This window comes from Pezoporus wallicus, unplaced genomic scaffold (genome assembly GCF_028554395.1).
Source record: "Pezoporus wallicus isolate ANWC-B61680 ecotype Strahan unplaced genomic scaffold, APGP_CSIRO_Pwel_v1 contig_5261, whole genome shotgun sequence".
NCBI classification, from domain to species: Eukaryota; Metazoa; Chordata; class Aves; order Psittaciformes; family Psittacidae; genus Pezoporus; species Pezoporus wallicus.
Genome location: NW_026642423.1, coordinates 1539463 through 1550711, shown reverse-complemented (window position 1 = coordinate 1550711; position 11249 = coordinate 1539463). Strand labels below are relative to the sequence as shown.

At 63.2% G+C, this 11249-nt stretch overlaps 2 protein-coding genes across 2 annotated transcripts; both read right to left on the bottom strand.

Moving 5' to 3' along the window:
- Positions 1 to 345: 345 nt before the first annotated feature.
- AAMP (angio associated migratory cell protein) lies at positions 346 to 4370 on the bottom strand. Its single transcript, XM_057430349.1, has 11 exons — positions 4292 to 4370; positions 3822 to 3971; positions 3312 to 3431; positions 3038 to 3177; positions 2792 to 2936; positions 2564 to 2647; positions 2198 to 2313; positions 1792 to 1895; positions 1266 to 1356; positions 824 to 978; positions 346 to 619 (listed from the first exon to the last, which is right to left on the bottom strand). Exons 2-11 carry the CDS (start codon positions 3952 to 3954, stop codon positions 544 to 546), a joined length of 1164 nt encoding a protein of 387 aa, XP_057286332.1. The 5' UTR covers positions 3955 to 3971; positions 4292 to 4370; the 3' UTR covers positions 346 to 543.
- A 1396-nt stretch (positions 4371 to 5766) lies between these two features.
- On the bottom strand, positions 5767 to 11172 carry TMBIM1 (transmembrane BAX inhibitor motif containing 1). The gene is made up of 12 exons (XM_057430346.1): positions 11064 to 11172; positions 7967 to 8229; positions 7769 to 7851; positions 7635 to 7699; positions 7450 to 7503; positions 7257 to 7307; positions 7055 to 7094; positions 6859 to 6896; positions 6548 to 6635; positions 6342 to 6437; positions 6030 to 6083; positions 5767 to 5934 (listed from the first exon to the last, which is right to left on the bottom strand). Exons 2-12 carry the CDS (start codon positions 8199 to 8201, stop codon positions 5791 to 5793), a joined length of 948 nt encoding a protein of 315 aa, XP_057286329.1. The 5' UTR covers positions 8202 to 8229; positions 11064 to 11172; the 3' UTR covers positions 5767 to 5790.
- Positions 11173 to 11249: the final 77 nt, after the last annotated feature.

The following is an 11249-nucleotide window of genomic DNA, read 5'->3' as shown; positions in this document are numbered from 1 at the left end:
TTTGAAGTCACAGATGCAAAGGGCCTGTTATTTACTGTATAATGACTGTACCCCAGAGCCACTTAGTTCTGGAGCAAGTAGCCTGTTGCGTTAAGGATCTCGTGGGCTGTACAGAGCAGGATTCTCCTACCCTCAGTTAGCAATCTGTACCCTACCCTAACGCCTTCCTTCCCCCTGACAGGGAGAACTACAACTGAGGGTCTCTGCCTCCACCCAGACCAGCATAAAAACATCTGCTGTTGATCTTCAGGCCATGGCTGGGTGCTGGGGAGATACCTGAGGAGGGAGGGAGCGTAGTTCCGCAGGTCTTCTTCCCTCCAACAAGGAAAGTGGATGGCATCCAGATAAGTGAAATAATTTATATAATTAAAAGACACTTTCATACAAAACCCCAGCCTTGGCCCCCAGATGGTGAGGGCAGAGTGAGGCAGACTGGAAAATTACAAAGCATGTGCTGGAGAAGGGTGGTGGAACCCGTCTCCTCCTTCCCTCTGTACACAAGCCCCTGGCAGCAGAGCCAGGACACATCCCTCAGCACAGCTCCTAGCGATCAGGACGCTGCACGCAGAACACTTTGGCTTGGTGGTCACCAGAGGTTGTCACCACAATGGAGGCATCCCTGGAGGGAGACAGGGCTCAGAGATGGAGCTGGGGGCTTCAGGCATCTTTGGGCCCAGCTCCATCTTGCTCCCTGTTGGGACCCTAAAGTCTCAGCATGGACCTGAGCAACAGACCCCAGGGGCACCCAAAGGAGAGACAAGCCCATGATGGCACCCCCACCCCCAGTCCCATGAGGGAAGGGGTGCAGGGGTTCCCCACTCACTTGTTGACAGCAAAGTCGAGGATTTCGGCCGAGTGCCCTCGGTACTCGCTGATCATCTTCCCTGAGCGCGCGTCCCAGAGCCGCACGGCCCCGTCCAGGCTGCAGGTGTACACCACGGCCGAGCTCTCCTCCCACAGCAACTGCACAATCCCCGACTATGGCAGGGGGAGGCCACAGGGTGAGGACTCGGGACCCCAGCAAGGCTCAGCTCCCCCCACGGGTTCCCCTAGTGCTGTCTGCATAGGAGGGCCAGCCCCCAGGGCCAGGCTCTGGGGCACATCCTCTGTGCAGGGACTGTGACTGCCTCTGGGGAAGCCCAAGGGGCTGAGGGAGAAGCACAAATTGGGAACTGGCCCCAGGAAAGGCCCTGGGCTCCAAGGGAGGTCTTGGCTGGGCCCAAAGAGTACCCCCCAGGCAAAGGGAGGGGGTGGTAGGGCAGTACCTCATGTTGGCACTTATGCCTCAAGCTCTGTGTCGAGAGATCATAGATAGCCAGCGTGCCATCCAGGTACCCCACAGCAGCCAACGGCATCCTGCAGAAAGGGGAACAGGCATTACGTGGGCCTGGGGGAAGCAGAGATGGAAGCACGTCAAGGTTGAAGGCAAACCCTTGCGTATCAAGGTGAGGGACAACCTGATCAGGAAACACAACAGGACAGAGACAGTCAGTAACCAGCCTGAGGTTCACAAGACAGAAGACACTGTCCTGGTAGGAAAGATCCCCAGCAGCCAAGTCTGGAGGCTATCCTGGCCCAACAGTGGCCCATCAGGCTCTCTCAGAAACCCACCGGGTTGTAGGGAGGACTGATCATATGGTGTCTCTTGTCCTCCGTGTCACACCCAAGTGACCCAGGCTCTCCACAGCCAGCTGGGGAGGATGGAGATGAGAAACGTAGCAGAGCAAGTGCAAGGGATGGAAACACCCCCTGTAAGATCCCACACTGAAGAGGGGCTGTCCCCACACTCACACATTACAGAAGCCCAGGGACTCCACCGAGTTGGACTCTGCCTCTTCGCTCTCACCACCAGGGGCCTTGGGGGACGTGCTTTCCATCTTGAACACGCACACCACCTGCGTGGAGGGAGGCTGGAGAGTGTCTGAGGGAGGGGAAGGGACCCCCGCCGCATCGAGGTTCCCTTCGGGATCCAGCCCAAAACCTCAGCTCCTCGGAGCAAACAAGGGGGGGAACCTGCTCCAGCTCCGAGCCCCGCGGGACCGGCCCTGAGCCCCACCGCGGCTGTGTTGGCCGCGGTCGCCTCCTGTTGGCTGCCGGGGAACCACCACGGGCTGCTCGGGGCCGGCAGAGCTGTGAACCGCCGGCACACCCAGGCTGGTCCCCGGCGGCTCCTGGCTCCGCCTGCGCAGACACCCACCTTGCCCGTGGCGCAGTTGACCAGCTTGGCGTTGCAGTCCACGGAGCCCGTCAGGATCAAACTGCCGTCCTGATTGCTGGCCAAGCACGTCAAGGGGTCCTGATGGCCATCCTGGCCTGGGGGTGAGCAGGACAGCTATGAGCTCCACATGTCCTCCCCATGGAGATCGGGTGGGCCTCAAAACCCTTCCTGCAGCCTCCACCTGCCCCGGCTCTGCCAGCACCCGCAAGGAGGGGGAAACCCAGTACCAGTCTCCCTCCCTGGCCCTGGAATGTGCCATCTTCCCACCTGTGCAGAGCTCAGAGCCCACTGGAAGGGGATGTTCCCCAAATAGGGAGCACCCCAGGTGATTAAGCTCTTCTGTACCTTTCAGGACATGCAGTGAGGTTCCCTGCTTCAGGTCCCAGATTCGCATGGTCCCATCCTCGTACCCCACCACTGCTCTCTTCCCTGGGTGAGACAAGACCAGCAGATAGAGCCAGAGCCCCACTCATCCCTCAGCACAGACTGGCAGACACAGGAGGACAGAGGTGGCAGCAGGATCTGTCACAGTGCTGGTGACATTCCCCACCCTGGACAGCCTCCATGCCTCACCGTCAGGCAGGATCCTGCCACATGTGGCTGGGCACGCAGGGCCCTGGAAGGTTTTGCAGTCTCCGCTGGGGATTTTCCACATCCAGGAGTTGCCATCCGCTGTGCCTGCCAGAAGGACGTGGGCTTGAGGGTGCCACTCCATCCACTGGGCAGAGAGAACAGGCAGCATCATGAGGGTTGCGTGTCCCCACCACCACCCATGCTGGCTCATGGGCTTCCCATAGCACCAGGAATCCTACCACTCACCTCCAAGTCCCCCACTTCAAAGGACCACACTTCTTCCTTGGCTTCCACCCGCCATACTTTGATAAGCCCGGACATGTCACCAGTGGCAACAAACACAGAGTCATGACTGAAGCCAGCACAGGTGACTGAGTCCTTGTGCCCTGGAGGCATTGGGGGAGAGACTGCTCAGGCAGAGCCACGGAGGACAGTCAGGAGACTGGCTCCAGCAGAGCATTGGCTGGGGATGAGCATGGCCAGGGAGGGGCAGGGCTTGAACAACCCTCGAGCACCTCACCTGTGCATTCGAACAGGAGCTCTCCATCACTCACGCGCCACACAAAGGCCTTGTCGTCCTCCCCACCCGTCACTGCCAGCGTGTTGGTCTTAGGGTCAAGGCTCACGCAGAAAACAGAAGCTTCACAGAAAAGTAAAGAGAGGCCACACAGCTCAGACACTGCTCACACCCCACTCGGCATTCCAGGGCATCCAAACCGCACAGCCAGCTGAACTCCCAACCAAACCAGTGGGAATCGCTTCCCATGGGGGAAGCGCATCACGCGCTCTCTGCAGAGCTCAGGGTGCGCTGCCATGGTAAGGGGCTCAAAGGGCTTCTCTGCCAGAGTGTAAGGTATAAACGAGCACAGCCCGAGGCAGCCCCGAGTTCTGATGGCCATCCCAGGCACAGCCAGGAACCAGTGGTGTTCAAGGACCTTAACCTGCACCCCCCTCAACCCGGTGAACGTCAGCCTGTGGGAGCAGGTCCCGAAGGAGACCCCGGCGGCCACTGCCCGTGCCGCGCACTCACCCGAGTGCAGGGAGAACGTGACCTCGCTGTCATCCTGCGGCTCCATGCTGTCCCCCCCGCCCTCCTCGTCCTCCGTCTCCCACGTCTCAGCATCGGGCTCTTCTCCCGCCTCGTCAAAATCCACGTCCTCCATCTCGTCGGCCAGGTCATCTGGAGGGGGCAGAGGTCAGGGCTCGGCTCGCGGCCTGCCCGGATCGGCCACCGCAGGGCACTGGGTGTGCTGGGGGGTCCTTGGGGCCCGCGCCACCACGACGCCACCGCGGCCAGGAGACCCGGAGCGAAAGAGCCGCACAGCAGCGGGGCGCGACGCAGGGAGAGGCCGAAGGCCCCGGGGGGATCGGAGGGGGAACAGAACAGGCCGGGCGCCGCGGCCGGGCAGGGCCTGGCCTGGCGCTGGTGCGGGGCCAGAGCGGGCCCGCTGCCCCGGCTGGAGGCGCTGCCCGGTGCGAGGCGCGGGGTCCCCGTCTCACCCGGACCGGGCGGGCCCAACTCCACCACCTCGATGATCTCCTCATCGCCGTGGAAGTCCACCACTCCCGGCCCCTCGGCGGCAGAGCTGCCACCGGCCAGCGGGGCCACAGTCCGGGCCGGAGCCTGGCCGTGGCGGGCTCCCCGAGGGGGTGGAGTACATTCCCACCCGCAAGAAGGGCAAGAACCCGATGAAGCCGGTGGGGGTGGCCTGGTGAGTGGCTCGGGTGGCAGGAGAAGCTCGGCACCAGGAGACTGCTGCTCTGCAGGGCCTGGGGGTGGACACAAGGAGTCATGGGGGCCTGGAGAGCTGAGCTGGGAGGCGTCTGTGCGCCCCAGAGTGGCACAGGGCAATTGTTTCCCACCAGCTCTCTTGCATCTTCTGCCCCCTGTCTGTCCTGCAGGGCCATCGGATTGCCCTCTGGCATCATCCTCTTCCTCCTGGTGAAGCGGGAAGTGGACAAAAACCGCCTGGAGCAGCTCAAAATCCGCCAAAAGATGGTAGAAGCCACCCGGGGCGAGTACGAGTCAGAGCGATACAAGAGGGTGGCCAGGGGGGCATAGCCAGGCTGCCCCCACCCCAAGCCTGGCACCCCAAAGGGACTGGTCAAGGGGACACCAGCCCCACAGGACACACAGCACCGGCACCTGCACTCCCTGTGTAGCCCATGGGGTGGTTGTGGGGTTGGATAGGGACAAATAAACACCATCCCTCATGAGTGGAACAGCTCGGTTGCCACTGCAGTCACTGCCTCAGTGCTGAGTCCCAGTCCTGCCTGCTCCCCTGCTCTCAGGGAGGAACCCAGCTGCTCTGCAGCCAGGTGGAGGAGTACAGGCCAGGGAGGGAGGCCAGCCCTGGGCAGCTTGACCTTGGTTTATCCATCCCAAAGCAGGGTTTGCGCTGCCCAGGGCCGCAGCCCCCATGGAGGCTGCCTGTGGGGTTCCAGGGCAGTTGCCACCGCAGTGAGACTGGGACAGTCTGCAAAATTAAAGTGTTTTATTTAGCAAGTGCAACTTCGTCCACGGCCACAGCTGCAGGGCCTTGGGAACACGAGCTCTGCCACGAGTACCACCACAGGGTTCCCCACCCTGCCCGCACCGGGCACTGCCGCAGCTCAGGAATGGGACATGGCCTGAGCCGCGTTTAAGGCACCGAGTGAATGACACTGACCGGACTCTCCCAGAAACATCCCAACACAGTCCCAGTGCTGCTGCGAGCTCCCTGAGCCCAGGCAGGACCGTGGCACTCTGCTACCAGCCCGGCACCGCCAGCATGGCCTCAGCAAGCAGTGCTGAGGTTGGGCACTGCCTAAACACAGGCAGCTGGTTCCCCCACGCTACCCTTGGAGGCTTGTGGGGGTGGGTCAAGGGAAGCCCTTTCCTTAGCAGTCTATGGGTAGGGATGCCAAAGCGTTAGGAGTCGTGGTAAGTGGCCATATCCTGTACAGAGGCCAGAGAAAGGGGTGAGGGGCAGCAGGGTGGGGACAGGAGGGGTCTCAGGCTAATCGCGGCCCACGATCTGCAGGATGAAGGTGAAGATGTAGATGATGTCGGTGTAGATGGTGAGGGCACCATAGATGTACTCCTCAGGGCTTAATGTGTTCTTCCTGTTCCCCAGCACAAGTTGGGTGTCATAGGCAAGGAACTGGGGTGGAGCAGAGAGCGTCAGGCAAGTTCCAAGGCAGGGTTCCCCCCCAAGTCCCTGCCTGACACCCTCTGCCACCCCAGCCATCAACTCACCAGGGTGAAGGCGATGGCGCCGATGGCTGCATAGAGCATGTGGAGCCAGGGGACCTGCGCGGGGAGAGGGACATGGGCAGGGTGAGCCTGGCAGGCAGCGGGCAAGGCAGGGCACGTCCTGCCCGCACCCGGATCCAAGGAGCTGCTGCTGACGCCAACCCACCCTCTCCCTGCGGGCAAGCTGCCTGTGCCATGGCCAGCACCACACCCTGCTTCCCTCAAAGGGGGGCACCCGAACCCCCCTGCCAGCCCTGCAGATGCCCCACCAGGGACACCCACGGCACCCCACAGGCCCTCTGCCCCCCCACTCACATATTTGAAGGAGAGGACGATGGCGGTGACGATCCCGGTCACCATGACCACGATGCCCAGCACACAGAAGAGACCCGGACACGATGTAAAATCAACCTTACAGAGAAGGAGACACACACGCACGTCATGGGAGAGCCCAGCGTGTCCCCACCACCTGGCTCCCTGTGCCCGACCCCCACCAGGGCAGGGCACATCCCCCTCCTTGCCTTGGTCTGGAAGCAGAAGATGGTGACAATGATGGCCACAATGGCGGTGATGAGCATGGCGATCAGGACAGCATTGGTGCGGTACATGCTGCAAATGGAGGGGACAACCAGAGTCACCCCAAGCTTTGGTGTCCCCCTCCCAGGGGGTTTTGGTGACCCTCCCAGCCCCGATCCTGGACAGGGACCCTGCTGTCCCCAACCCCAGGGGATCAAGGTGTCCCCTGGCTTCCAGCAGCCTCTCATTTGAGCCAGCTGCATCGTGCAGGACGAGAGGGAGTCCAGTTCCTGTCACCACAGGGCCCAGGGCATACCTGGCAATTGTCCCCGTCATCAGCCCCATGGCCAGCGTCTGCAGGAGAGAAGGGTGGGCTCAGGGGGTGAGCAGCCCCATGGAGTGCAGCAGTTCCTGGCTGCCCCTGCCTATCCCTCTATCCCCCCAGCCGGCACGGGGAGCTGGGTTGCCATGGGGGCACCGCCAGCTCCCCCCCCCAACCCTATCCCACTCACAAAGATGCTCAGCAGGATGATGTTCCAGGGAAAGCGTCTCCTGCGGATGAAACCAGGGTAGGGAGGTCAGCTGGTGACAGTGGCCATGTTGTGTCCCCCTGCTCCCCACCCTCTAGGCAAACACCCTGCTCCTGATGCCCTGGAGACCCCCCCGTACATCCACACCCTGTCATTGCAGTGGTCCCAGCCACCATCAACTCACCGGGGACCCTGGCAGCAGGCAAGCACCAGGTAGGTCACCAGGAACACAGCACTGCAGAGACAGAGAATGTCAGAGGGTGTCAACTCTGAGATCCCCCCACCAGGACCCCCAGGGCTGGAGACTGTGACTGTGGGGTGCCAGCTCCTGCAGACCACCCAGGATGGGGGGCATAAGGCAGCAGACCCCTACTCACTATGAGGCATAGTAGATGGCGACGTTCCTCTGGACGAAGGAGCGGACAGGGTGGCTGTGGGATAGGAGGGACGAGTGTCAGGGAAGGGGGGTCAGGAACGATTGTCTCCTCAGGATCCCCCAGAGGACAAAGGGTCAGGACCCCTCCCTCTTCAGGTCAAGGCTAAGGAGGAACCCTCCACTCACACAAAGGTGAACACGGCGATGATCCCCACTGTCACCAGGAGCTGCAAGGAGATGATGGCATAGACCTGCAAGAGAGGGGAGGGTCAGCGCATGGCCCCCACCCTAACAGGTGCCCCCAGCCCTGTAGGACTTGCCTTGCGGATGAAGGTGTGCCGGACTTTCCTGTCATCCCAGTCGGCCGATTGGAATGGGGAGCCATCCCCCATGCCATTGTCACCTGCGGTGAGGGACACCATCAGCACCAGGGTCAGCCATGCAGCTCCCCCCCATAGCATCCCTATTTCTAGTGCCCCCCTTCCTCCCCCAAAGAACCCCAAGATGCCCCCACTTACCAAACCGCATAGGCATGGTGGGCATGGCCATCCCCGGCTGGGGGTATGCCCCTGCCCCTGGGTACCCCCCTGGTTGTGCATACCCCCCTGCTGTGGGGTATCCCCCAGGCTGTGGGTGGTAGCCCCCAGGCTGGGGGTACCCCCCATAGTGGGGGGGCTGGGGGTACCCGGCCGGGGGTGGGGGGTACAGAGGGTTCTTGTCATCATAGGCAGGGGGTGCACTGGGCTGCGCCATGCTGGCTCCCTGCGTCTCCCACAGGCACCTGGAGGGGAGAGAAGATGGGGGGGTTCTTAGCTCAGGTCCCCCTCCCCAGGCAAGACGTATCCCTGGCGAGTGGAGCTGCAGGGACACAGGGGACAGTGGAGCCCGAAAACCTCCCCCTCCCACTTTAATAGAGGCATCTAATTAATAAGGGTGAGTTGACCTCAACAACAGTGGGTCAATGAGACGTGCAGGAGGTCCCCAGTCCTCCAACCAGGGCCACCCCATTCCTGTGTTCTGAGTCCCCAGCGCCTGCGTCAGTGGCAGCCACGGGCAGGGCATGGCCACGCGCTGACTCAAGACACCACAGCAGGGGGGGACGTGACCTCTGTGGCCGCTGGAGCCCACCCTGCCATTGCCGGGGGGTACAGAGCACGTACACCACGCACCATGCCCGGGCTGGCCTCTGGCTCCTGGTAGCAACGTGCTGGGGCCAAACAGCATCACCCTGATCACACCCGTGCAGACCCCACTGCCCCACTTCCATTCCGGGGTGCGCCCACCCGTCAGCCCAGTGGGTCACACAGCAGCTCCAGAATGCCAGAGTCCTCCCAGGGGCTTACAGTGACAAGTGCCATCTGCATCACCCCAGAAGGAGGTGGATGGCCCCTGGAGAGCCAGGACCCCCCACTCCGGGGCTGAGCTCCCCTCCCCGGCTGTGCCGGGCCCCCGTGCAGAGCCCCAAGAGCCGAGAGCAGCCAGCCCGGGCCCAGGGCCAGCTGCTGGGCAGGGTGCCTGGAGGAGGAGCAGGAGGAGCAGGAGGAGGAAGAAGGCAGGATCTCCAAACCCTGGAAAACAACAGAATTGCCAGGAGCCAATGCCAGGCCTGCCACCCGCCAGTGCTGTCAGTTGGGGATGCCCACACTGAGCCCCAGACAGGAGCCAGGGCCCCCCACAGCCTCCCCACACACAGCAGGGATGTGACCCCAGGACAGTCCCTGCGAAGGGACAAGGATCCAACCCCTGACGGGAATAGGCTGGGTGGGAATGGGCACTTCCTCCAGTGTGACGCCAGCGCTTCCCGCAGCCAGGCTGGGTGGGCCACAGTGCCAGGGCTCAGTGTCTGTCCCTCTGTCCCTCCCACCTTCTGTCTGTCCCAGCCATGCCATCTTTCACCATCGCAATGACAGGGGTACCAAAAATAACCATCGTGGCAGTGACCAATTGGGAAGTTTCACTTTCCCTACTCTGCAGAGTCCCAAAAAGCACACGGTGCCCCTTGGCACCACCTCCTCTCTGAGGCCAATGAAGGCCTGAAACAGGGGCCTGACCACAGGAAAACCTCCATGACTGGCACCTGGTTAGGTAGGACCAGAGTGGTCAGGAGGGAACCGACGGGAAAGCGGGCTGTATGCAGCCAGCACACGGCCATCGGGGCGTCTCACCCTGTGCCCATGCCAAGCACCTCATGGCAGGGTCTGCTGCCTGCCCCAGCCCCCCCTGTCCCACCCCAGTGGGGTGGCCTTGGGGATGCGGCAGAAACCAGCCTGACAGGTCCCTGCGGCCGCCGCACCCAGGGAGGCAGGCAGCACCCTTCACCCTCCCCAGGCCACGGCACTGCGGGGCTCTGAAACCACAGGTTGCCAGCCACAAGGCCACTGGGGCTGGCTCAGTGGCCCCGTCGTGACGTGCCATCCCCTGGGACAGGGTGCTGCTCAGCACAGCACCATGACTCAGCACAGATAAGGCACATGTGGCAGGACCCAGGGCACAGGCGGCTGTCACCCCCAGCACAGCCCCCCGAACGGACTGGGCAGTGTGCCCAGCAGACACCCCAGTGTTTCAGCTAGCTCAGGCCCCACCATCACCAGCTCCACAGGGAGCCTGGGTGCCAAAGGCCACCTTGGGGGGGCACCAAGGTTTGAGGTGGGGGCCAGGGCTTCCTGCTTTTCCCATGGCTCCCCATGTTGAGGCTGCCTGGAAAAGCTGCTGACTTCCTAGAAGAGCCTGGAAGCTCCCACCAGGATGGTACAGCTTGGTACGGCATGGAGCTGCTGACAAGGGTGAGACACAGAGGACCCCGTGGTACAGCATGGCATGGCTTGATACAGGATGGCACAGCCTGGTACAGCACAGCATGGCCCCGTACAGCACAACCCAACTTAGCCTGGCTCAGCCCAGCCCTGCTGAGCCAGAGGGTTCCAGCGCCACCTGAGCCGGGATCCCTGCCGCCTGCCCCCGTGCCGCTCACACAGGGCACGAGTTCGCCAGAGTTCAGCATCACCGCTGCCTCTCTGTACCCCACCCCAGTGCCTCACCGCGGGCGGGTACCCCACGGTGCCACGCCATACCCTGCAGGCACAGACCCGTGCCCTCACCTCCTGAGACACCCCACCGGTCCGCGGGTTCACCTTCCACAGCACAAAGGACGGTGCTTCCTCTCGACCACCCCACACTGTGCCCCGGTTTCCTCTTCACGTTATTCCGTGGGGTCGGGAAATCAGAACCAGCCCCAAAGCGGGGTCCTGTCCGTGGGCTCCTGCCCTCCGTCCCTCCCGCGGGACCCCGGTCCGGCCCAGCTCCCCCGCCGCGCCCAACCGCGACCCGAAATGTCCCCCACCCCAGGGATGCGGGTGCGAGGGGTCGCAGCACGGCCCAGAGGTTCAGGGACAGGCCTCCCACCCTCACTCAGTCCCCTCTGGGACACGGCCCCGCTGCCTGTGGCACCGGAAGGCGCCGGGACAGGGGGAGTGAGAGGGGACCCGGGAGGGGGGAACCCGCGGGGGGCAGTCGGAGAAAGAGTGGGGGCACCACCAGGACGGGGGGTGGTTCCCCGTGTCTCACCCTTGTCAGCGGCCCTACGCGGGGACCGGGAGCGGAACCGGGTCACCCTACCTGCTGCGCACTGCTCCGCCGGGCGGCGGCCGCGACCAGCCGGGACGGGGCAGACGGAGCGGACGGGGCGGGGGAAGGCACCGACCGCCCTCCCGCCTGCCGCGCCCCCCCGCGGCAACTCCGCGCTGCTGCGCCCCAGGGGCCGATAAAGCAGGGAGATGAGGGGGCGCTCCCTGGGACGGACCC